General features: G+C 51.7%; 1 protein-coding gene across 1 annotated transcript in view; it reads right to left on the bottom strand.

The window, feature by feature from the left end:
• The window catches only part of MOGAT2 (monoacylglycerol O-acyltransferase 2), a 36,844-nt gene that overhangs the window by 4,686 nt on the left and 5,706 nt on the right, over positions 1-26,452 (bottom strand). The window contains exons 3-4 of the mRNA XM_064144214.1: positions 16,023-16,201; positions 3,124-3,328 (exon numbers count right to left, since the gene is read on the bottom strand). Coding sequence (XP_064000284.1) covers positions 3,124-3,328; positions 16,023-16,201 — 384 coding nt within the window. The remainder of the gene's footprint in view (positions 1-3,123; positions 3,329-16,022; positions 16,202-26,452) is intronic.

The raw sequence follows: 26,452 nt of genomic DNA, 5'->3' as shown, positions 1-26,452 counted from the left end.
GCAGCAATCAGCTCTGCCCTGAGCCTCCTCTGCTGCAGGCTGCACCCCCCCAGCTCCCTCAGCCTCTCCTCACAGGGTTCTGCTCCAGGCCCCTCCCCAGCCTTGCTGCCCTTCTCTCAACACCTTCCAGCACCTCAGCAGCTCTCTGCAGTTCAGGAGCCCACAACTGGACACAGCACTCCAGGGGTGGCCTGAGCAGTGCTGAGCACAGGGGCACAAGAACCTCCCTTGTCCTGCTGCCCACACTGCTCCTGAGCCAGCCCAGGATGCCATTGGCTCTCTTGACCACCTGGGCACACTGCTGGCTCACATTCTGCTACTATCTACCAGCATCCCCAGGTTGCTTTCTTCCTGCCTGCTCTCAGCCACTCTGGCCCCAGCCTGTAGCTCTGCTTGGGGCTGCCAAAGTGTAGAACCCTGCACTTGGTCTTGTCCAGTCTCATCCCCTTGGCCTCTGCCCACCCATGCAGCCTGATCCAGACCAGGACACCATTGGCTCTCCTGGCCACCTGGGCACACTGCTGGCTCCCTCTCATTTTGAGAGCCTCCCTGTAGCTCAGCAATCTCAGCTCAGCTCCTTTGAAAGGTGCTGGGTTCCTGTACAGCTCTGCTGCATGAATATCCACTTATCCCTTTGCTGGCTGGCCCAGAAGTGAGAAACAGAGGTGAAAAAGTTTTAAAAAAAGGGATAAAAAAAGGAAAAAAGGAAGAAGTAAACTAAGAAGTAGCTGCACTTGAAGCCCTAGGGGAAAAATCTGTTTTGGTTTGTTGTCAGCTGAAGCTGTGTCGAATCCTGAATCGTTCTACAGTCCATGAAATGTTTGCTTCAGGTCAAAAAGGCACAGAAAATTTCTGTGGCTGCTGATCTGAAGTGGAATTCCATGCAGAATTTGCTCTTTTGATGTCTTTGATCTTGTCACTTTGGGACATGGTTTAGTGGTCACAGTGGTGTTGGGCTGATGGTTGATTTGATGATCTGAGAGGTCTTTTTTTTCCAGCCTTAAAGTGATTTTCTTGCAGAGGTAGAAATCTTCCCCTCAAGAGGTGACAAAGTAACCTTGTTTGGATCAAAGTAAATAAATAAATGGCTGCTTGTTCCTTGGAATAGTTTGCAAGTTAAAAGCTCTTTGTCAAATGGGTTCAATCAACCTGAAAATGAGCTGTGTGCCAAACTCCCACTTTAGGGTGATTAAAGCTTCCATCCCCTGGGTCATAACTCTCCCATATCTCGCTGTTATGATTCCTTGCTCTCCATGTAAATATTTTTCTAGCAGCAGAAGGCAGAGTTTATGTGAAAAACAGGGTGAGGAATGCTCTGGGCTATCTCAGATGGACTTGGATGCCTGTGTTTAGTCTGTCGAATCCTGGCCCTGACTCACACAGAGTCACAGAACTGTTTTGGTTGAAGAGACTTTTAAGATCATTGAGTCCAACCTTCAGCCTGACACCACCAGGACCATTAAACCATGTCCTGAAATGCCATGTCCACAGGTTTCTTCAACACCTCCAGGGACAGTAATTCCCCTACCTCCCTGGGTAAGCTCTCCCATTCCCCAGGCCCACCATGAAAGTCATCTCCTGCTGGTCTCCAAAACTCTCTCCCTTTCTCCTCTCTCCTTTTGATGTTTTCCTATTCCTTTTAATGTCTTCTTCTCTTGCCACATGAGTTTGCAACAGTGTGAGCTGCTCTTGGCATCCATACAGTGGTTTGGGTTGGAAGGGATCTTTAAAGGTCATCTGGTCCAACCCCCACTGCAGTCAACAGGAACATCTTCAAATCCATCAAGTCACTCAGAGACCCATTCAAATTAACCTGGAATGATTCCAGGGATGAGGAATCTACCATCTCTATGCACAGCCTGGACCAGTGTCTCATCACTCTCATTGTAAAACTTTCTTCCTCATAATCTGGTCTGAATCCTTGGTTTTTAGTTTGAAGCCATCAGCCCTTGTCCTGTCACAACAGGACCTGCTCAAAAGTCTTGTTCCTATCTCTTAGCAACAGCTTTTAAGTACTGAAAGGCCACCAGAAGGTCTCCCTGGAGCCTTCTCTTCTCCACTCCTAACAGCTCCAATTCTCTCAGCCTGGCCTCACAGCAGCCCTCCCAGAATGGTTCTGACCTCGTTTGGCACTGCTCCAGCAGGTCCCAGCCTGTGCTGTGCTGAGCCCTCCAGAGCTGCCCCAGCACTTCAGGGGAGGTCTCAGCAGAGCACAGCAGAGGGGCAGAATCCCCTCCTGCCCCTGCTGCCCACACTGCTGGAGATCAGCCCAGGGCAGGGCTGGCAGTGTCAGTGTCAGCTCACCTTCAGCTTCTCACCCAGCAGCACCCCCAGTTCCTTCTCCACAGGGCTGCTCTCCAGCCCTTCATCCCCCAGCCTGTCTTAACACCACGAATTGCCACAGTCCAAGTGCAGGACCTTGTACTTGGCCCTATTGAATCTCATGAAATTCACATGGGCTCATTTCTCCAGCTTGTCCAGATCCCTCTGGATGGCATCTCATCCTCTTTTCCCTGCAAGCAGCAGCAGCCCCAGAAAAAAACAGGTTTTCTCCTTCCTTTAGTGGCAACCACAATTTCAAGCCTGAATATTCTTTCCATGGGAAAAGAGATAATACAGGACCACCCCATCCTGCTGGTCTCAGTATTTCTGCTCATGCTTTGCTCTGCATTTTGCTGTTCCAAAGCATCAGGCACAATCATTCCTTGAGCTCAGAGCAGATCTGTGAAGTTGAACCACAGACATAACACCTAGAAGGAGAACTTCAGAGTGTTTTGGGTTCCACCTCCAGCAGCTGTGTCCACGAATGGGCCATCATAGAATCAAGCAGGTTGGAAGAGACCTCCAAGCTCAGCCAGCCCAACCTAGCACCCAGCCCTATCCAGTCAACCAGACCATGGCACCAAGGGCCTCATCCAGTCTTTTCTTGAACACCTCCAGGGACAGTGCCTCCACCACCTCCCTGGGCAGCCCATTCCAATGGCAAATCCACCACATCTAGGGACAAACAGCCCCATGAATCCTCTTTCCTTGCTGTCTTCGTGCTCTGCTGCTCTGAGCAGGATCTGACTCCTCACTCACCATTCCTATCCCATCACTTGTGCATGCTGCCACCTTACTTACCTCCACTCATCAGGTAGTCCCTAAAGAAGGGGATGCGAAACCAGAGCGAGAGCATCATCAGGTGTGGGGTGATGCCAGGGAAGAGTGTGGAGAAGTCTGATGCCCCTGTGCAGAAATTGAGAAAGGCTCCTGCTGCCAGGACCCCGTGGGGGTGAAATGCCATCAGGTAGTTCTGCCTTGGGTCCAGTTCTGCTGTCTTCACCAGCTGCACACAGGGATGGAAGAAAAAAGGGTCGTGAGAAGGAACTGTCACCTTGAGGGGTGGGAGAACTGGCTAAGGAGAGCAGATAGGGGGGATTCTTGGAGGTGAATCTCCAGAACCAACCATGACTTCTGTTGGAAAAGATCAACTGGAACAACTCAATCCTTTTTCATTGTCTCTATTTCCATCTCACTCCACCCACTGGCCCAAAATCACATTTCCTAGAGCATAGTTCTTTGTGATGCCTTGAGCTGGCTGAGATGCTGCTGGGGACCTGCTTTGTTTAAAATGTCTTCAATACATTTCCTAGTGTGAGGAAATCAGGGTTTAAAAGCTGGCAAGGTGTGGTTATTCCCATCACTTTCTCCCACCCCACAACAAAAAAGAGCAAAGAGAGTGCAGAATCACTCTAGTTGTGATCCATGTAAAGCTGCTGCCTGGAGCAGGGACATGGCCCTGCTTGACAAGACATTGTGGACTGTGTCTAGTTCTGGAGCCCTCATTAAAGGAAAGATGTGGATGTACTGGAAGGTGTCCAGAGAAGAGCCATGAGGATGAGCAGAGGGCTGGAGCTGCTCTGCTGTGAGGCCAGGCTGAGAGAGTTGGGGCTGTGCAGTCTGGAGAGGAGAAGACTCTGAGGAGACCTCACTGTGGCCTTGCAGTATCTGAAAGGGACTAACAAGAAAGCCTCTGATGGACCTTTTTAGGGTATCAGGGAGTGATAGGACTAGGGGGGGTCAGCCCCATTGCTGGAGGTCTTTAAGACCAGGCTGGATGTGGCTCTGAGCAACCTGCTCTAGTGTGAGCTATCCCTGCCCACGACAAGGACACCTCACACTAGATCACATTGCTCACAGCCACATCCAGCCAGGCCTTAAAAGCTTCAAGGCATGAGGCTTCCACCACCTCCCTGGACAACCTTCCATGTCCCACCACCCTTATGCTGAACAACTTCTTCCTAACATCCAATCTGAACCTTCTCACTTCTAGTTTTGCTCAATCCTTGAGAAGAATTCCTTAGGAGGCCACTGACTGTTAAACATCATAAACCATTACCTGGCTCTGATGGGAAACCTCACTACAAGCCTTCTTGGGCTGTGTTCCCACTCCTCCCCAGAAGGTTATGATACACATGTTGGGGACCTTGTCATGATAGACATTTTGGGGACCTTGCTTTGAAGCTCATTCAGACATTCTTTAATCATAGAATAAAAGAATTGAATCATGATTGGAAAAGACTTTCCAAGATCATTGAGTCCAACCTTCAACCTAACACCACCACAGTCATAGAATCATAGAATCATAGAATCAAACAGCCTAGAAGAGAGCTCCAAGCTCAGCCAGTCCAACCTAGCACCCAGCCCTATCCAGTCAACCAGACCATGGCACTAAGTGCCCCAGCCAGGCTTGGCTTCAACATCTCCAGCCACGGCCACTCCACCACCTCCCTGGGCAGCCCATTCCAATGCCAATCACTCTCTCTGCCAACAACTTTCTCCTAACATCCAGCCTAGACCTGCCCTGGCACAACTTGAGACTGTGTCCCCTTGTTCTGTTGCTGCTTGCCTGGGAGAAGAGCCCAACCCCACCTGGCTACAATCAAACACTTCCAGGAATGGAGACTCCACCACCTCCCTGGGCAGCCTGTTCCAACCCTGGACCACCCTTTTCAATAAAGAAATTCTTCCTAACACCCAATCTAAACCTCCCCAGGTGCACTTCAGGACAGCTTTGTTGCTTTAACAAGCTAGATCCCTTTGGATTTTAACATGGAGTACTGAGAGCAGTTCTGGAGTCCCCACACAAAAAGGACTATTGGAGCAAGTCTGGAGCAGGCCACAAAGATGCTCAGAGGGCTGCAGCAGCTGTGCTATGAGAACAGGCTAAGAGAGTTGAGGCTCTGCAGCCTGGAGAAGAGAAAGCTTCCAGGAGACCTTGGAGTGGCCTTCCAGGGTCTGAAAAGGGCTCTAGGAGGGCTGGGGAGGGATTGTTGGCAAGGTCTTGTAATGACAGGAGGAGGAATGGGTTTGAGCTGGCAGAGGGGAGATTGAAAGTGGATGTGAGGAAGAAGTTGTTTGCAGTGAGGGTGGGGAGACACTGGCACAGGTTGCCCAGGGAGGTTGTGGAGGACAGAAGCACAGAATGTGATCTTTGATCACATTCTGTGCTTCTGTCCTCCACAACCTCCCTGGAGGTGTTCAAGGCCAGGTTGGATGAGACCTTGAGTGACCCGCTCTAGTGGGAGGTGTCCCTGCCTATGGCAGGGGCTTGGAACTGGCTGATCTTTGAGGTCCCTTCCAACCCAAACCATTCTCTGACTGTGTCAGCCTGGTCCCATCAGCACTGAGGGAGCAGCTAATGGTCCATGTGCTTTCCTGGAAGCAGCCAGAACCTGAGGTGCATCACGAGGCTGCGTTTGACTTTCTTACGCCGTAGCTAATTTTCCATCTGGCCCAGGGCTCTGTTGACTGTACACATGTGCCCACTCAACCACCTGCTCCTAATGAGGGCAACAGACAAACAAGAGTCCCACTGATGCCTGGAGGCAGCATGACCAGGCAGGAAGAAGGGCAGATGGCTGAATGACGAAGTGCCCAGGGCAAGTGCCAGCGTTTGCTCGGTTTTCTCTAATCTCAGCTTGCATCAATGTTTCCTGCATCCATCTTCAGCTTCCAAATAGCCTTTCAGCTCTGGGTGGTTTCTAGGGAGGGAGGTGAGATGCTGCAGTGTGTGGGAAACCACTACATTTCCAGCTGTGTGTGTGCAAGGTGGCAAGAAGGGTGAGGGGAGGGTGGGTGACAACAGGCTCAACATCTGGTTGCACCCCAAGGTCACGCCACTCTCCTTGATAATGAGGAGCTGCAATGAAGGAACCATAGAGTCACAGAATGGCTTAAGTTGGAAGGGACCTCAGAGATCATCTATTCCAACCCCTCTGCCATGGACAAGGACACCTCTCAATTAGACACAGCAGCTCAAGGCCTCATCTAGGCTGGTCTTGAACATTCTACAGGCAGGAGGCAGCCACAGCCTCCCTAGGAAACTCGTTACAGTCTCACCACCCTCCTACTGAAGAACTTCCTAAGCTCTAGTCTAACTCTGCTCTCCCTCAGCTTCAAACCATTCCCCCTTGGCCTGTGTCTTAATATCCTTAGCAAAAGACCCTCTGCAGCTTTCCTGCAGGATGCCTTCAGCTACTGGAGGCAGCTCTGAGGTCTCCCTGGAGTCTTCCCTTCTGCAGGCTGAATGACTCCAACTCCCTCAGCCTATCCTTACAGCAGAGGTGCTCCAGCCCTTGAATAATCTTTGTGGCCTCCTCTGGACTGGCTCCAGTAGGTCTATGTCCTTATTCTACTGGAGACACCAGAACTGGGGACCCCAGAACTAGTTGTAGTATTCAAGGTATGGTCTCCAGCCACTGTCCCCAGCTGGTATCACTTCCTGGGGTTGTTGTGGCCAAAGTGTAGAACCCTGCACTTGGCCTTGTTCAGTCTCATCCCATTGGCCTTTACTCACCTGGTAGGCAAGATCCCTCTGCAGGGCTCTGCTACCCTCCAACAGCTCCACAGCTGCTCCTAGCTTGGTGTCATCTGCAAACTCACTGATGGAGGTCTCAATCCCCTGCTCCAGATCATCAATAAAGACATTGAACCAGACTGTGCCCAGCACCTATCCCTGGGGGCACCACTAGTGTCAGCTGCCAGCTGGATGTGGCACCATTCACCACCACTCTCTGGGCACATCCCTCCAGCCAGTTCTTGACCCATATCAGAGTGAGTCTGTCCAAGCCAGGAGTTGCCAGCTTGGCCAGGAGCTGCTTGTGGCAGATGGTGTCAGAGGCTTTGCTGCAGTCCAGGTAGACTCCATGCACAGCCTGCCCCACACTCAGCAGGCAGGAACCTGATCACAAAAGGAGATCAGGTTGGTGAGACAGGACCTGCCCTTCCTGAACCCATGCTGGCTGGCTCTGATCCCTTGGCCATCCTGTAGGTGCTTTGTGGTGGCACTCAAGATGACCTGTTCCATGCCCTTGCCTGGCACTGAGGGCAGGCTGAGAGGTCTGGAATTTCCTGGTTCGTCCTTCTGGCCCTTCTTGTGGGTGAGCATCACATTGGCAGCTTCCAGTCTTCAGGGAACTTTCCAGTGAGCCAGGACTGTTAATAAATGATGGAGAGTGGCTTGGCCAGCTCACCCTTCTAGTATCCAGGTCTAGGCTGGATGTTAGGAGAAAGCTCTTCACAGAGAGAGTGATTGGCATTGGAATGGGCTGCCCAGGGAGGTGGTGGAGTCACCATCCCTGGAGGTGTTGAAGCAAAGCCTGGATGAGGCACTTAGTGCCATAGTCTGGTTGATTGGCCAGGGCTGGGTGCTAGGTTGGGCTGGCTGAGCTTGGAGGTCTCTTCCAACCTGCTTGATTCTATGATTCTATGATCTGCCAACTCTCTCAGCACCCTAGGATGGATCCTATCTGGTCCCATGGACTTGTGAGGATCCAAGTGGCTCAGCAGATCCCTTACTGCTTCCTCCGAGATTACAGGGGGACTGCACTGGTCCCTGGCTCCATCTGCCAGCTTAGGAGGCCAGTTGTCCTGGAGACAACCTGTTCCAAGGGAGCTCAGCTGCTCAAGATCTGGTGGATGTGGTGCCATGGGCAGCTGGAGTGTATGAGCTCAGCTGCTCAAGAGCTGAAGGATCTGGTTTATGTTTCTGCAAGAGCTGTGCCCTCCAGTAGCACTGACCACATCTTAGCTACTTCCTTGCATTGCTTTCCTCTTTCAGCTTTGTAGCTAGGCTTCTTCCAGGGCATAAGCAAAGGAAGGAATATTTGTGTGCTCATGTGGGGATGGCTCAGCCACAACTTACAGACAAACCCAAGAGGTTGTAAAGAGACTGAGAAGGAAATCTGCAGCAGAGGAGAGACTTGAGCGAAGTCTCTGACTTCACAGATCAGGCCCCTGAACTCTAAACCTCCCTTCTCCTTCTGGAAACTCTTTAACACAGAAACTGAACCCTCCCATCTAGATTGTTGCCACTCTTCATTTACTTCTTCTCTTCCCTCCTGGCAGAGGTCAACCTCTGCTCCCAGCCTGCCAGGATAGTTAATACCTGACACAGCCCAGCTCAGCTCTCCTGCACTCCAGCCCTGAAGTACTTAACAGGGTTGAGGCTGAGGTGCAGAGAGATAGGACTCAGCTCCTTCCAGCCTTGGCTGGGTTATCACTTCCACATCCACCAGATGACATTTGCTGCTCTGCTCTTTCTGGGTGAACTGAACCTTTAATAATTGTCAAGAGACTTAAGGGTCCAGCCAAGTTGCTCTGTGCTTAAGCAGCTGAGACAAGGGCTTGACCCAGAGTTCTGTTGATGAGACAAGATTGGTTTCTTATCTCAAAGGCATCTGAGGGATGCCTAATGAGTGCATATGGCCTATGTCCAAAGGCAAGAAGCTGGTGGCAGCTCAGGGTTGCCCTCTCCAAACTGAGCTATGGTTTGCTGGCTTCCCTGAGCTTCCCCCCTTGACATGGTCTGGATGCTGGCTGGTGTCTGGGATGCTGACAACAGCAGTGACCACTTGTCAAAGGTGTTGTCATAGAATCAGAGAACATTAGGGGTTGGAAGTGACCTCTAGAGAACATTTGGTCCAACTTCCCTGCCAAAGCAGGATCACCTAGGGCAGGCCATGCAGGAATGCATCCAGGTTGGCTTTGAGTCTCCAGAGGAGACTCCACAATCTCTCTGTGCAGCCTGCTCCAGGCCTCCAGCACCTCACAGTAAAGAAGTTTCTCCTGATGTTGAGGTGGCACCTCCTGTGTTCTAGCTTATATCCATTATTCCTTGTCCTATTACTTGTTGCCACTGAAGAGAGCCTGGTCCCCCTCCACTTGACACCCACCCCTCAGGTATTTATAGACATTGAGCAGAGCTCCTCTCAGCCTTCTCTCCTGCAGCCTAAGCAGCCCCAGGGCTCTCAGGCTCTCTGCACAGGGCAGATGCTCAAGTCCCCCACTCCCCCCTGTGGCTCTCTGCTGGACTCTCTGCAGCAGGTCCCTGTCCCTCCTGCCCTGGGGAGCCCCAAACTGGACACAGCATTGCAGCTGTGCTCTCAGCAGGGCAGAGCAGAGCAGAGAGGGAGCAGAACCTCCTTGGACTTGCTGGCCACACTTTTATTATTGCACCCCAGGATGCCATTTGCTCTGCTGGCCTTCCAGATCCCACCAGAAAGGCTTCAATTTGTGTTTAACAGAATGGGATCTACTTTGTGCTTCTGCTTGGTGGAGAAATATCTTGACAGCAACAGTTCTTGTGTGCTCATAGTGATTGCTCTGTGGCAGAAGCCCTCTTTATTCTGTCTGCTCAATGAGGTGATCTCTTCTCCATGCAGTGTCAGGGGGCTTAGGGAAACAGACTTTGAGGAGCTCTGAGAAGAGCTGGTGAGGATCTCAAGCAAATTAATCCAAATTCATCACAAACAGGATTAATTAAATGACATTAGCATCCCAAGAAGAAGCTCTTAGCATGTTTCAAGGTTTGTTTGTTTGTTTTAATTCATTTTGGAGTGGAATTAAGTTAATTGGAATTGGGGCTTCTGAGTGACTGTAGCAGCCCAGCAGCTTAAAAAGGCTTCTTTAGTCACCCTATGAAGTGTGGCTGAGGGGTCCCAGTCAGAGCCATGGAACAGAGCACAGAATTGTTTAGGTTTGGAAGAAACCTTTCAGATCATAGAGTCATAGAATCAGGCAGGGTTGGAAGGGACCTCAAGGAGCAGCCAGTGCCAACCCCCTGCCATGCCCTACCCTAGAGCAGGCTGCACACAGCCTCAGCCAGCCTGGCCTCAAACACCTCCAGCCATGGGGCCTCAACCCCCTCCCTGGGCAACCCAGTCCAGCCTCTCACCACTCTCCTGCTCAACAACTTCCTCCTCACCTCCAGCTTCACTCTCCCCACCTCCACCTTTGCTCCAGTCCCCCCACTCCTGACACTCCCTCACAGCCTCAAAAGTCCCTCCCCAGCTTTTTTGGAGCCCCCTTCAGATCCTGGCAGGCCACAAGAAGGTCCCCTGGGAGCCTCCTCTGCTCCAGCCTGCACAGCCCCAACTCTTTCAGGCTGTGCTCACAGCAGAGCTGCTGCAGCCTCTCAGCATCCTCCTGGCCCTGCTCTGGACACTCTCCAGCATCTCCACAGCCCTCTTGGAATGGGGGCTCCAGAACTGTATGCAGGACTCCAGGTAGGGTCGCAGCAGAGCATTGGGGCAAAATCCCCTCCCTGGCCCTGCTTGCCTATGATGGGGAGTTGTAACTAGATGATCTTTGAAGTCCCTTCCAACCTAAACCATTCTATGGTTCTGCCTTCTTCATTTAAAGTCTCCTAAACCAAACTGCTGTGGGATAACCAAACTGCTGTGGGATCTCTGCCCTGCTGTGGTTGCAAAGTCTGTTTCCATGGATGTTACATTCACTAATCTGCTCTTAAGTAGGATAAACCTCCTTTCAACTTTGTCCTAAGCAAATCCTCCTGTCTTTTGCTGTCCACTGCCAGCTCCAAAGAGCATCTCTAGCAGGATGAAACATGCTGCTAGTTTCTCTCTGGGCTGAAACCCAACAGAGAAGCTCAGAAACTCAGCCAGATGCAAAGGAGGTGTTGTGGTGAGGTGAAGAGCAGAGGGTAGCCCACCAAAGCCCACCATGTCCTTCTCTGAAAAGGGAGAAAACATTCCTGGTAGGACTTGGTTCATGTGAGCTGGAGCTGTTCCCTCTCAGCAACACCTCCCAGAACTGCAGCACACTCAAATAAACCTTGTCAAGAACGAGCTATGGGATGGAGCCTTCTCAAATCACAGCTCCTCTAATGGCTCCCTCTAGTTACAGTAACAGCAGCAAGTCCCTGAGCACAACGACAGAGGTTGGGACTCTGCCAGTTCCTGCAGATAATGAGGTCCAGTTGGCATTTAGATAACCCCAAGCTTAGTGAAATGTCCTGTAGCTCTGTGCAGGCAGAAAACAGAGGAGCCCACAGGGATCTTTTCCACAAAGCAGTCAATTTCCAGGCTGCCCTTAATATAAGAAGGTAAGAAGGTGCCTGCTGGGGTTGATCTGAATGATGACAGCACCTGAAGACAAAATTTGTCCCTCTAAGACCTTAATTTTAGCTCCTTGCTGCTAGATTCTGCTCAACACCCAGGTTGTGTGATCCAGAGGTGAAATATCCTGCCTAAGCCAAGCATCCAGTCCTGATTTAGAGTCACCAAAAGAGGTGGAACTAACTGCTAGGTATAGCTCAACACCCAGGTGGTGTGATGTAGAGGTGAAATATCCTGCCTAAGCCAAGCATCCAGTCCTGATTTAGAGTCACCAAAAGAGGTGGAACTAACTGCTAGGTTTAGCTCAACACCCAGGTTGTGTGATGCAGAGGTAAAATGTCCTGCCTGAGCCAAGCATCCAGTCCTGATTTAGAGTCACCAAAAGAGGTGGAACTAACTGCTAGGTTTAGCTCAACACCCAGGTTGTGTGATCCAGAGGTGAAATATCCTGCCTAAGCCAAGCATCCAGTCCTGATTTACAGTCACCAAAAGGGGTGGAACTAACTGCTAGGTTTAGCTCAACACCCAGGTGGTGTGATGCAGAGGTAAAATGTCCTGCCTAAGCCAAGCATCCAGTCCTGATTTAGAGTCACCAAAAGAGGTGGTGACTTCTCTTTGAGGACTGCAGTAGAGATGGTTCTTGCCAAGCTTATCTTTCCCCCACTGTATCCTCACCTTTTGCACACCATAATTTGGTAACCTCCTCAGCCAAGGTTACCAAAGCAGCTTGGCCATCTGAAGGTGGATGCTGACAGCAGTTTTAGAGTGGGAGGAGGGGATGGGGATGGAGAGGAGAATCACAGAATCTCAGGGGCTAGAAGTGACCTCCAAAGCTCATTCAGTCCAATCCTCCTGACAGAGCAGGATCACCTACACCAGATCACACAGGAACATATCCAGGGAAGTCTGCAATATCCAGTTGGGTTTTGAATGTCTCCAGGGAGGGAGACTTCACATTCCCCCTGGGCAGCCTGTTCCAGTGCTCTGTCACCCTCACAGGGAAAAAAATCCTCCTCATATTTACAGATTTATTCCCAAACTTCAGTTCAGTAACTCAGCCTCTCCCTGTCTGGACATGGATGACGTTTTGCTGTTTGAGAGCAATGGAGGAAGCTTCCCTGACCCTTAGATGAACCTCTCCATGACAGGCTTTACCCACTAAAAGGCCCATTAGGTATCTATGGAAGTTCCTGTGCCTCAACTTCCACTATTGCCCCTTCTCCTGGCATTGGGCATCACCCAGCAGAACCTGGCTCCAGCCTCTGGGCACTCACCCTGCACATCTTCATCAATATGACTGAGAAGCAGTGGAGATGTCCATTCACTTGGCCATGTGATGGGAAAACTGGTTTGTAATGTCATGCTGAGCATGATCATCATAATGATGGGGAAGAGACTGTGTGAGTGGAGGTAAAGAGGTTCTTGAAGGTGTCAGCTTCTTAAATTGAGTGCCCAAAACTGGACACAGTACTCAAGGTGTGGCACTGAGTCCAGGGGCAGAAGGACTTCCCTGGTCCTGCTGGCCATGCTATTCCTGATCCAGGCCAGGATACCATTGGCCTCCTTGGCCACCTGGGTACACTGCTGGCTTGTCTTCAGTCAACCAATATAGTCAGCTCCAAGGGGAACAAATCCATCAGCAGAGTGATATTCGTGTTGGGATGGTATCAGCAGAGGGTGCTCCTTGCACACACTGTGGAGACGCAGCTCAGAGCCTGCAGCTGCCAGACGCTGGCTGCAGCAAAGCTCAGGTTCCCCTTACCCAGATCACCAGAAAAACAGATGCTCATCACCAACCTCTCTTTGCTTCTTCAGCTGAAAACACGCCCAAAGATCCCTTAAAGGCACCATTTAAAGCCACTTCCTGAAACAAAAATAGCAGCCAGCTCTTCCTGCCCCCAAACACTGCTGCTTGGCCATGCTAAATTTGCTGCTGGGATTGGGGAGGATTAGGAGCCACATTTAATCTTCCCAGGGTGACTTAATTCTCCAGGGCTAAACAAACTCAGACTTCACACAAATGCAAGCCAGGATGCTGGGTGCTCATCCTGTCCACGCAGCCCAGATCCCATTCTCCTTGTGCATCTCTTCTGCTTTGGGCTTTGAAGAAGTGGGGTTGTTGAGTGTGGAGAAGAGAAGGCTTCAGAGATATCTTACTGTGGCCATTCAGTACTTAAGGGGGAGGCTACAGGAAAGATGAGGAGAGGGTTTTTTTGCTATGGTGTGTAATGATAGAACATGTGAGAATGGTTTGAAACTGAAATGAGCAGACAGTGTGAGTTTGCAGCCTAGAAGGAAATCACACCCAGGGTTGCATCCAAAGCAGAGTTGGCAGCAGATGAAGGGAGGTGATTCTGCCACTTTGCTCTGGGGAGACCTCACCTGGAGTGCTGCATCCAGCTCTGGAGCCCTCAACACAGCAAGGACACGGATCTGATGGAGCAGATCCAGAGGAGGGGCAGGAAAATGATCAGGGGGTTGGAGCAGCTCTGCTGTGAGGACAGGCTGAGGGTGTGCAGACTGGGGAAGAGAAGGCTCTGGGGAGACTTAATGTCCTGCCAGGACCTGAAGGGGGCTACAAGAAGGCTGCAGAGAGACTGTTTGCAAAGGGCTGCAGGGACAGGATGAGGGCAATGGCTTCAAACTAGAGCAGAGCAGATTGAGATTGGATGTAAGGAACAAGTTCTGCACCAGGAGGGTGCTGGAACACTGCAACAGGTTGTCTGGGGTGGTGGTTGCAGCCCCATGCCTGGAGATATTGGAGGTGAGGCTGGAGAGGGCTCTGGACAACTTTATCTAGTAGAGGCTGTCCCTGCTGAGTGCAGAGGGGGTTAGACTGGATGAGCTTTGGAGGTCTTTTTTTATCTCAGACCAGTCTATGATTCTATGAAAAAGAAGAGGCAAAGGAGCAAAGCTCATAGAGCAAAGGTGGAGGTGGGGAGAGTGAGGCTGGAGGTGAGGAGGAAGTTGTTGAGCAGGAGAGTGGTGAGAGGCTGGACTGGGTTGCCCAGGGAGGTGGTTGAGGCCCCATGGCTGGAGGTGTTTGAGGCCAGGCTGGCTGAGGCTGTGTGCAGCCTGCTCTAGGGTAGGGTGTCCCTGGGCATGGCAGGGGGTTGGCACTGGCTGCTCCTTGTGCTCCCTTCCAACCCTGACTGGTTCTGTGATTCTAAGAGATTCAGACTAGATGTTTAATGTGAGGGTGGTGAGACACTTCAGCAGGTTACCCAGAGGAATTGTGGATGCCTCTTCCCTGGAAATGTTCAACCAGAGGCTGGACAGGATCTAAACCTGGTTTAGTGGAAGCTGTCCCTATCCATGGCAGAGTGATTGGAATTAGATGATCTTTAAACTCTTTCCCAACCCAATCTATTCAGTGCTTCTGTGATGCTAAGTGAGAGCTCCATGGGACCCTCTAGCTCTGAACATTCAGACCAAAAGCTCAGCTTTGCTCCTCATGATAGCAGAGAGCAGGGAGGTCTTCACACTCTGTGCTTCACCTAGAGAGCTCCTTGCTGCAGGATGCTGGGAATGCCAAGTGTTTTTCCATGCTCTTGTAGTGATCAATGGTCACAGCTACCTGCAGCAAGGGCTGCTCAATTCTGTATTGCCTTAGGAAGTCCTTGAGCAAAAAAAAAATGCAGATGGCATAGGAAATGTTTAAGGGAGGTATTTTGGAGTTGGATTCAATGATCCTTATGGATCCCTTCCAGCTTTGGTATTCTGATTCATGAAGCAGTATTATGTGGCTGATTGATTGACTGATTATAATACTCTTTTTCATTGCTATTTTGGTTGTTGCTGTCCCTTCGTGGAGCTTCAGCTCCCTTCTACAGGATCCATCCGCACTGCTGAACCCTGCTTGCCTTCAAGCAGTGAGCTGCAGCCAAACCCAGGAGTCATGCTCCCTCTACTGGTTTTACTGGTCCGTCTTTATAGTGAGGGTGGTGAGCTGGGGAGGGACTTTTCACCAGGGTTTGTAGTGATAGGACAAGAGGGAATGGACTGAAGCTGGAAGAGGGGAGATTTGGGCTGGAGAATAGGAAGAAATTCTTGCTACTGAATTAGAAGATTAGGACGAAATTCTTGCCAGTGAGGGCGGGGAGACATTGGAATGGGCTGCCCAGGGAGGTAGGGAGGGCACCCAGCCCTAGCAATCAACTAGACCATGGCACTAAGTGCCTCATCCAAGCTTTCTTTGAACACCTCCAGGGACAGCGACTCCACCACCTCCCTGGGCAGCCCATTCCAATGGCAGATCTACCAGCAACTCATGCCACAGCTGCTGCTCCCAGATTGCTTCCAGTTATCAAGGTAAAGCTGGTCACAGACTCATAGAATCAGGCAGGGTTGGCAGGGAGCACAAGGAGCAGCCAGTGCCAACCCCTGCCATGCCCAGGGACACCCTACCCTAGAGCAGGCTGCACACAGCCTCAGCCAGCCTGGCCTCAAACACCTCCAGCCATGGGGCCTCAACCCCCTCCCTGGGCAACCCAGTCCAGCCTCTCACCACTCTCCTGCTCAACAACTTCCTCCTCACATCGAGGCTGAGCCTACTCCAGCTTCACTCCATCCCCCTGCAATCTGAACCTCCTGCGAGCTGATGAGGTTGGTGACGCTTACCGTGATGGGGAAGTAGTCTCTCATGTACCTCCAGACCACACAGTTCTGCAGGAATCGGATCCTCCTCCCTCCAGTCTTGGGTTTTTCCCAGTCCAGCATCCACCATGTGAAGTAGAGGACACTGAGCAGCCAAAACCGAGTGAAGAAGAGGCCGATGAAGGCAGCCACGCAGCACTGTGCTGAGAGAAGAGCCAGCAGTGAGTTGGCAGTTGGGTTAGGTGGACTTTAGGGGATGAATGCTTCACTTGCAAGGATGCTATCTGGACCTGAGATGGAGTCCAGGCCTTCACTGGGCTTGCTGCTGAACTATTTTGTCCAGTGTGAAGGCACCATTGGTGTAGGGATGGTTTCATTCTTCTCTGCCCCAGGAAGCTGGAGGAGAACTAAGCACCACCCTTGGAGCAACTTCCTCTTTCTGTAAGGGGTCCAGAGAAGGGCCACGAGGATGAGCAGAGGGCTGGAGCTGCTCTGCTGTGAGGAGAGACTGAGGGAGTTGGGGATGTTCAGCCTGGAGAGGAGAAGGCTCTGAGGAGACCTTATTGTGGCCTTTGACTATCTGAAGGGGGCTTCATGCTGAGGGACATTTTAGGGTGCCAGGTAGTGATAGGACTGGGGAGAATGGAACAAAACTACAAGTGGGGAGATTCAGTTTGGATGTTAGGGAAGAAGCTCTTCAGCATGAAGGTGGTGAGAGGCTGGCACAGGTTGCCCAGGGAGGTGGTAGAAGCTTCATCCCTGTGTGTTTTCAAGGCCAGGCTGGATGTGACTCTGAGCAACCTGCTCTAGTGTGAGGTGTCCTTGCCTATGGCAGGGAGGTTGGGATCCCTTCCAGCTCTGACAATTCTGTGATTCTATGAGTCTCCAAAGGCCACCATGCCCCCCTCTTCCCACAGAACTGAAGATCTTCTCACAGAGTCCTCCTAGATTAGTTTTATCTCTCCCTTTGCTGTCTGGCTCTTCTCTAGAGTCAGTCTGGTCTCTGCAACAGTAATTGTGGAAGCATAGAATTGTTTTGGTTGGAAAACCACTCCAAGATCATTGAATCCAACTATCAACCTGAGGCCAGCATGGCCACTAAACCATGCCCTGAGCTGCTGTGTCCACACATTTCTTGAGCACCTCCAGGGACAGTGACTCCACCACCTCCCTGAAATGACAGCAAAGTGAGGAACCATCTCCTGCCTGTAAAGCCCTCAAGAGCTTGGTCTTGAGCTATCCATTTATCATTTCACAGGAGCACAGGATGTTAGGGGTTGGAAGGGACCCAAGGAGATCACTGAGTCCAACCCCCCCACCAGAGCAGGACCATACAATCTAGCTCAGGGCACACAGGAATGCATCCAGACAGGGCTGGAAAGCCTCCAGAGGAGACTCCACAACCTCTCTGGGCAGCCTATGCCAGTGCTCTGTAAGCCTTACAGTCAAGAAGTTCCCCTTTGTGCTGAGCTGGAGCCTCCTGTGCTGCAGCTTTCATCCACTGTTCCTTGTCCTATCCCAGGCAGCAGTGAGCAGAGCCTGTCCCCTCCATCCTGGCCCCCAGCCCTCAGATAGTTATAGACATTTATTCAATCCCCTCTGAGTCTTCCCTTCTCCAGACTAAACAGGCCCAGGTCCTTCAGCCTCTCCTCATCAGGCAGTGCTGCAGTCCCCTCATCATCCTCCTAGCCCTCTGCTGGACCCTCTCCAGCAGATCCCTGTCCCTCTTCAACTGGGGAGCCCAAAATTGAATGCAATATTCAAGGTGAGGTCTCAGTAGGGCAGAGTAGAGGGGGAGGAGAACCTCCCTTGATCTGCTGGACACACTCCTCCTAATACAGCCCAAGATCCTTGATTTTTGGCTTCTGATTATCCCATTTAGAAGGTTTTACCCTTTATTGATTTTTTTCCTTATTGATTTTGGATCTTTTCCAAACTTCTTAGGTTCACTTTCAGCTCCATGCTTGGCCTCTGGAGTCCTTTCAACTCAGTGTCACCTCAAATCTTATAAGAATGCTCAATTCCACTGCCTGAGACATTAATGATTTGGGACTTTCCCAAGTTGTTAAAGATTTTTTCTGAGCTGCTTCCAGTTAGTGATTGGCTTTGCCTTCTACTTCCCACCTCTCTCAAGCCTCCTGTTTTGGCACAGGAACAAGCTAAAGGAAATTCTGTGTGCAAAGAAGCATCACCTGGTGCAGCAAATCCCACCCAAATCCAACATTCTCTGGGAAGTGCTGATGGCCACCAAACTGCCATCCTCAACATGAGGAAGAACTTCCCAGAGCACTGGCACAGGCTGCCCAGAGAGGTTGTGGAGTCTCCTTCTCTGGAGGCTTCCCAGCCCTGCCTGGATGTGTTCCTATGTGACCTGAGCTAGATTCTCTGGTCCTGCTCTGGCAGGGGGGTTGGATTGGATGACCTATGGAGGTCCTTTCCAACCCCTAACATCCTGTGATCCTAAAAATTGCCTGAGAAGAGCTGTGTCCTTTTCATCTGTGCCTCTAAAAGCCCAACCTGCAATGCATCCCTCAGGTCAGAACAAACCTCTGCTCCTACCTGGTCTTTTTAACTCCTGGGGAGAACAGAATACAGCATGGAATGTAATTAGGCCAAGAGGAATAGACTGAAGATTTAAACTGGGGATGAGGAAGAAATTCTTGCCAGTGATAGTGTGGAGACCCTGGCACAGGTTGCCCAGGGAGGTTGTGGATTCCTCCTCCCTGCAGATGTTTGAGGCCAGGCTGGATGAGGCCTTGAGCAACCTGGGCTGGAGGGAGATGTCCCAGCCCATGGCATGGGGGTTGGAACTAGCTGATCCTCAAGGTCCCTTCCAACCCAAGCCAGTCTCTGTATCTATGCCATGAAGCTCCAGGGTCCACATGACACATCCACAGTGAGGAACAATGCAGAGGTTGCAGTTTTGCTGCATCCAGGAGCCAGGTTATCAGGGGCTGCTGCAACACAGTGCAATGCTTAACCCTCTTCTTATCTCACCATGCAAAGCTCAAAGGACATTCTGCAAGATGAGGAGTTGTCCTGGTCCAAATCCATGCACTTATCATCAAAGGGAGGCTTTATCTTGCCATTATAGTTATGATATAATTATTGTGACATGCAATAATTAATTACTGCCTCCATTCACTTGCAGTACAGAATCTGCACACAGAGACTTCCAATCCATCTCAAGATTACTTTGTTGTGTGCTTGGAAAGCCTCGTGGTGTCCTGGTTGCTGTTGGAAAGGAGCCCTATCCTGTCCCAAAATGAACCCTTCCATTCCCAGAATGGACCTTTAGTCTTAAAGCACTGTGCATGGGACAAAGGTAGCAGGAAAGTTCCAGTCAAGGCACAGCTAAATCCTGCTGCCTGTATCCAAACCCATCCCAGCCCTCAGAGAAGCACAGAGTGGTGGGAAGGGAATTCTGGAAACCAGCTAGTCCCATCCCCTCAGGTCCCAGACTTTCCTCCTCAAGCTAAGGCTGGACATTAGGAAAAAGGTTTTTCATGGAGAAAGTGGTCAGGCAGTGTGGAATGAGCTGCCCAGGGAGGTGGTGGAGTCACCTGGATGTGTTTAAGGGTCCTTTGGATGTGGTTCTTGGGGCTATGGTTTAAGGTGAATCTTGTTGAGTAGGGTTCTAGGTTGGACTTGGTGATCCTGAGGGGCTTTGCCAGCCTGGATGGTTCTGTGATTCTGTGAGATGCTCCAGGCCCCTTAGATCTTCCCAGCCTCCACTGGACTCTCTCCAGTAGTTCTCTGTCTCTCTAGAACTGGGGAACCCAGAACTGGATGCAGAACTCCAGGCCTGGCCTCACTAGGTCAGAATAGAATGGGAGAAGAACCTCCCTTGACCTGCTGGCCACACTCCTCTTAGTGCACCCTAGGGCACCAATGGCCTTCCTGGCCACAAGGGCACATTCTTAGTTCATGCTGAACTTGTTACCCACCAAGACTCTCAGGTCCTTCTCTGCAGAGCTCCTTTCAAGTAGGACCAACCCCTCCCTTGTCCTGCTTGTTCCCTCCCAGGTGCCCTTGTTGAACTCTCTAATTGCCCTTGTTGAACTTCATGAGCTTCACAGAATCACAGAACCTTAGAGGTTGGAAGGGACCTCCAGAGATCAGCCAGTCCAACCCCTCCTGCCAAGGCAGCATCCCCTAGGGTAGTCCACACAGAAGTGCATTCAGATGAGCTTGGAAAGCCTCCAGAGAAGGAGACTCCACAACCTCTCTGGGCAGCCTGCTCAAGAGCTCTGCCACCTGCATGCCTAAGAAGTTTCTTCTCCTGGAGCTGAAACCTTCTCTGCTCCAGTTTGCTCCTTGGCTTGTTGCTACTCACCACCCAAAAGAGCCTGGCCCCCTCCACTTGACACCCACCCCTCAGCTAGGGAGAGACATTGAGCAGAGCTCCTCTCAGCCTTCTCTCTTGCAGCCTAAGCAGCCCCAGGGCTCTCAGGCTCTCTCTGCAGAGGAGATGCTCAAGTCCCCCACTCATCCCTGTGGCTTTCTGCTGGTCTCTTTCTCTCCCTGAACTGCCCAGCCTGTGAAGGTCTCACTGATGGCAGCACAGCCTGGCAGGCTGTCAGCCACTCCTCTCACTTTGGTATCATCAGTAAACTGCCTGAGGGTCCCCTCTGTCCCTTCACTCAGGTTGTTGATAAAGACATTGCACTAAGTCCTGACCCCTGAGGAACACCACTAGCTCCAGGCCCCCAGCTAGACTCTGCACCACTGATCCTAGAATCAAGCAGGTTGGAAGAGAGCTCCAGGCTCAGCCAGCCCAGCCTAGCACCCAGCCCTGCCCAACCAACCAGACCATGGCACTAAGTGCCCCAGCCAGGCTTGGCTGCAACACCTCCAGCCACAGCCACTCCACCACCTCCCTGGGCAGCCCATTCCAGTGCCAATCACTCTCTCTGCCAACAACTTCCTCCTCACATCCAGCCTAGACCTGACCTGCCACAGCTTCAGACTCTGGCCCCTTCTGCTCTTGCTGCTTGCCTGGCAGCAGAGCCCAACCCCACCTGGCTACAGCCTCCCTTCCTAAATCCACACACTCTCCTTCCTTCTTGGGTCACCTCCCAGAGGCAGATCAGCAAGGACAACCTAAATCCACCTCCTTGCTTCTTCTGCTTCTTCTCTGCAGGACAAAGCAGGAGAGATAGGTGGCAGACATTAATATCTGCTCGTTGGGAGGCTGTTCCCCATGATCATTGCCTTCTCTTCTTGAAGAAATCAGGAGCAATGAAGGTTTCTGGACTGGGGACCACATCAGAGCTGCTCAGATGAGAGCCAGATTTCCCTCAGCATCTGCTTTCCCACAAACAACTGTCACTGTCTGGGCTGCCTGCCAGACAAACACTTTAAAGGGTATTGCATAGGTGGCATTAGGCAATGGGCCAAGGAACCTCAGCAGATATCTCCATCCTGGGGCCAAACTTCAGCTGATGTACAACCCACTGTGCAGCCTGCAAAGAGCTGTCAGATGTTGGGTGTGCTGCTGGAAGAGATGACAACCTGTCATGATGGGGAGGGGGCTAGGGGAACCCTGCAAGTCCTTGGTGTACTACAAACACATCTTTGAGCCCCATCAGCTGCCAGGGCTCTGCTAGAGCCATGTAAGCTCTTCCAACTTAGAATTGTAGAGTGACTTGGGTTGGAAGAGACCTTAAAGACCTCAAAGAACGTCTAGTTTCAATCCCCAGCTTGGTCAAGCCTTCCACAGAAGCAAGATTTCTGGTGAGGATGGAGGCTGCAGGCCCAATCAGCACACAAATGGTGGTGAAGATGTGGTCAGAACAAGGCTCTGACCTGCTGCCTTCACAGAACTCTTTATGGGAAAGGGGAGAATTTTAAGGGAGGAATTTAATTTAAGGGAAGAGTTACCTTTAGTGTTCAGCCAGAGCATCACTAAAATGTCATGGACTCATAGAATGGGCTGGGTTGGAAGGGATCCCAAAGCTCAGCCAGTCCAGCCCCCTCCCCACTCAGCAGGGACAGCCTCAACTAGAGCAGGTTGCCCAAAGCCTTCTCCAGCCTCGCTTTCATCACCTCCAGGGATGGGACCTCAGACACCTCCCCAAGCAACCTGTTGCAGTGTTCCAGCACCCTCCTGGTGCAGAACTTGTTCCTCACATCCAAGCTCAATCTGCTCTGCTCTACTTTGAAGCCATTGCCCTCATCCTGTCCCTGCAGCCCTTTGCAAACAGTCTCTCTGCAGCCTTCTTGTAGCTTCCCTCAGGTCCTGGCAGGCTGCTCTTAGGTCTGTCTGGAGCCTTCTCTTCTCCAGGCTGCACACCCCCAGCTCCCTCAACCTATCCTCCTAGCAGAGTTGCCCCAACCCCCTGATCATTTTCATGGCCCTCCTCTGGATCTGCTCCATCAGGTCCATATCTTTCCTATATTGAGGGCTGCTTCCACCTTCCTGTCCCATAGCTCCATCAGCCTCATGCTGCAGTGTCTTGATCCATGGATGCACACTGAGAACCAGGTAGTTTTGGAGGTGTGGTTGCAAACAGACATGATCCTCCTGATGCTCTATCTGCAGGTCTCTTCTCCTGCCAGGCAGCACAACTGCACATGATAAACTGCTATGAAATGGTTTAAGCCCTTAGCATGACAGAATGATTCAGTCTGGAAGAGACCATTAAAGGTCATCTTGTCCAATTCCATTGAAGCCATCAGGGACATCTGCAACTAGATCAGGCTGCTCAGAGCCCAGTCCAACCTGACCTGGAATCTTTCTAGGTTTCTACCACCTCTCTGAACAACCTGAGCCAGGATCACACCACCCTCAGTGTACAACATTCTGCCTTTTCTCTAGTGTGAATCTCCCTCTCCTAGGTCCAAACCATCACCCCTTGCTCTGTCACAACAGGCCATGCTAAAAACTCTGCCACAGCTTTCTTCAGGTCCCTTCAAGCACTGCAAAGCCACAAGGTGTCCCTGGAGCCTTCCCCAGGCTGAACAGCACCAACTCTCTCACAGCATCACAGCAGATGGCTTCCAGTCCCCCACCCCCCACCCTTGAGACCTCCTCTGTCCCTGCTCCAACAGGTCCATGTCTCTCCTATGCTGAGGATTGCAGAACTGGACCCAGCACTGCAGGTTGTGCCCCAGCAATGCAGAGATGAATCATCTCTCTCAACCTGCTGCCCACAGAGGTACTTACACAGAGCCCTTTCAAGGCAGACATCACCTTGGACTGGAAGAGGAGGTCTAAGGGCCTCACACAGAGCTCTGCAATCACATCACTTCTGTTGTTTGAAAGTGGCAAGATGATTGGGCTGAGATGAGCTGCTGCACTGCCTAGGTTGCCATGGAAAGGGAAGAGACAGCTCTTCCAATTAAAACCAAAGCCTAAGGTCCCTTCAGCTGACAGTCACTGGTGGTGTTCCCCAGGGATCAGTGCTGGGCACAGTCCTGTTCAAGAGCTTTATTGATGATCTGGAGCAGGGGATTGAGTCCTGCATCAGTGAGTGTGCAGATGGCACCAAGCTAGGAGCAGTTTGGAGGGTAGCAGAGCCCTGCAGAGGGACCTGGCCAGGCTGCATGGGTGGGCAGAGGACAAGGGGATGAGACTGAACAAGGTCAAGGGCAGGTTCTGCACTTTGGCCACAGCAACCCCAAGCAGCAGTAGAGGCTGGGGCCAGAGTGGCTGAGAGCAGGCAGGCAGAGAGGGAGCTGGGGGTGCTGGGGGAGAGGAGCTGAAGCTGAGGCAGCAGTGCCCAGGTGGGCAAGAAGGCAAATGGCATCCTGGGCTGGATCAAGAATAGTGTAGCCAGTAGGACAAGGGAAGTCTACTGCTGTGCTTAGCAGTGCTCAGGCCACCCCTTGAGTGCTGTGCCCAGTTGTGGGCTCCTGAATTGCAGAGAGCTGCTGAGGTGCTGGAAGGTGTTGAGAGAAGGGCAGCAAGCCTGGGGAGGGGCCTGGAGCAGAGCCCTGTGAGGAGAGGCTGAGGGAGCTGGGGGTGTGCAGCCTGCAGCAGAGGAGGCTCAGGGCAGAGCTGATTGCTGCCTGCAGCTGCCTGCAGGGAGGCTGTAGCCAGGTGGGGTTGGGCTCTGCTGCCAGGCAAGCAGCAAGAGCAGAAGGGGCCAGAGTCTGAAGCTGTGCCAGGGCAGGTCTAGGCTGGATGCTGTTAGGAAGTTGTTGTCAGAGAGAGTGATTGGCATTGGAATGGGCTGCCCAGGGAGGTGGTGGAGTCTCCATCCCTGGAGGTGTGTAAAAGGAGGCTGGATGAGGCACTCAGTGCCAGGGTTTAGTTAATTAGAGGGGTCAGGTGCTAGGTTGGCCTGGATGATCTTAGAGGTCCTTTCCAACCTGGTTCATTCTGTGCTTCTGAGGTTCTCAATACCAGCCCTGGAGCCCCTAACAGTGTCAGCTTGCACAGACACTGTAGCCATGGGCACAATGAAGCCTGGCAGCCTGGTCAGGCTGGCCCAGGCTGTGGACTATGCTCTGTTATCCCAATGGTGACTCAGGTTGACACCTTTGAGTCACCTCTACTGATTGAAAGGGTTCAAAGGCTGGGCACTGTATGCTGGATCTACAGAGAAGGTGTGCACAGATCTCCTGCCCTTGCACTGGGTCTCACAGAATCATAGGATGGTCTGGGTTGGAAAGCACCTTTAGAGGTCTGACCCACCCCTGCAGCTTGCAGGGACATCTTCCACTAGATCAGGCTGCACAGAGCCCATCCAGCCTAGCCTGTTTTCAGGGCTGGGGCATCTACCATCCCTCTGGGCAACCTCTTCCAGCCCTCTGGGCAACCTGAGGCAAGGTCTCAGCACCCTCAGTATAAAAAATGTCTTCTAGATAGTTGAAACCTCCCTCTTTCAGTGTTAGACCACCACCCCTTCTCCTGTCACAACAGAGCCTACTAAAAGACCTGTCCCCATCCTCTTATTGGACTCTCTAAGGACTGGCAGACCACAAGGACAATCCCAATTCTCTCATCCTGGCCTCACAGCAGAGGACTTCCTGCCCTCCCCCATCATTGTTATGACCTCTTCTGGCCCTGCTCCAATAGCTCCCTGTCTGTGCTGGGGAGCCCAGGGTTGGCCTCAGCACTGAAGATGAGGTCTCAGCAGAGCCCAGTAGAGGAGGATGAGCAGAGGGGAAGGTTTGTTTTGCCAGGGGTCAGCCTTGCATTGATGCTTCTGCATAGTGTGACTGGAGCCCAGGCTTGGGTTCATGGAGACAGTGGAATTGAGAGGCAGCAGGAAGCAGTGCAGTAGGTTTAGGCACTGGTTTTGGTGCCCTGCAGAGGCCTGGCTCTGTTGTATCAGGAGGGGGCACTGGGATCCTGCAGAGGGAAGTGCAACGGGGTCACCACTCCGTGACTTGCATCCCATTCATCACGCACCATGCACTCTGCTCCCAGCAGCTGAGGCAAACGTCCTGCTGTGAGCTAGAACAGCGCTGATTCTGCTCAGGGATTTGGCTTCTCAGCACAGGCTCTGTTCAGTGAGGGCACTTTCTGGAGCTCAGGGCAGGTTTGCACAACCAGAAGCTGCTCCCAGCAATGAGAGGTCTGATGGGGAGAGTCCCTGCCAAGGGTTGGGCTGCAGAAAGGCTCTGGCTCAGTTCCTGTGCAAACCAAGGGCACTGCTAAATACTGTGTGCCAAGCTGGGGTGTAGCAAGTCAGGGGTGGCACCTTTGGGGGTGAGCAGAGTGACTCACAAGTGACCAACAAGAGATTCCATTCCATGGGTGTCATATTCACTACAAAGCTAAGGGATCACCAGGGTCAAGCTGCTTCTTCAGTGACTGATGCCCAAGGAGGACTCTCTCTGTTTGGCTTTTGACCCTGATCCTTGTGTTCTTGAATCCAGTTCCTGAATCCAGCTCCTGAATCTGCTTCCCATCTGCTGCTGAGTCCAGTCTGGGACTTCCCCAGTGCTTACCACAGCATCAATGACCATCAGGGGTTGGGTTTGATAGGGGTTTGTGTCTATTTGCATCTATACTTTATCTAGCTACAAAGAATCATTAATTACTGTTAATTGTATGCAATTGCTGCTTCAATTCCCCTTTATATTTACTGTTATTCCTTTCATGGAAGCTGCTTTAGTTCTCTTTTCCAACCCCTCATTTCCTTTCCCCTCCCTTTGGGATGGGAGAAGGGATAACAAACATCATCTGTCACTTGCCTAGTGGCCAGCCCAGCCCTAAGCAGTGACAAAATGCCACTTTCTTTTGTCTCAGTGCCCTTGCTGGGAGCATCCTCAAGGAAAGCAGCAGCATGGACAATGTTGGTCTGTTGGGAGAGTGCCAGGGCTGAGCTGCTGTACTCACCCAGCACCCCGTGGTGAATGAATGAGGCTCTCAGCCCATGATTGGCTTCTCACAGGATGCATTTGCACAACCATAGCAACAGCTGCCTGCAGCCCAGCAGCTGCTGGCATCTCTGGCAGCAGCTTGAAGCTGTGTTTTCAGCAGTGCTTCCCTGGCAGCA

This window comes from Pogoniulus pusillus, chromosome 6, assembly GCF_015220805.1.
Source record: "Pogoniulus pusillus isolate bPogPus1 chromosome 6, bPogPus1.pri, whole genome shotgun sequence".
Taxonomy (NCBI): domain Eukaryota; kingdom Metazoa; phylum Chordata; class Aves; order Piciformes; family Lybiidae; genus Pogoniulus; species Pogoniulus pusillus.
The sequence above is the reverse complement of the archived record's forward strand: the minus strand, read 5'-3'. Positions and strand labels throughout refer to the sequence as shown.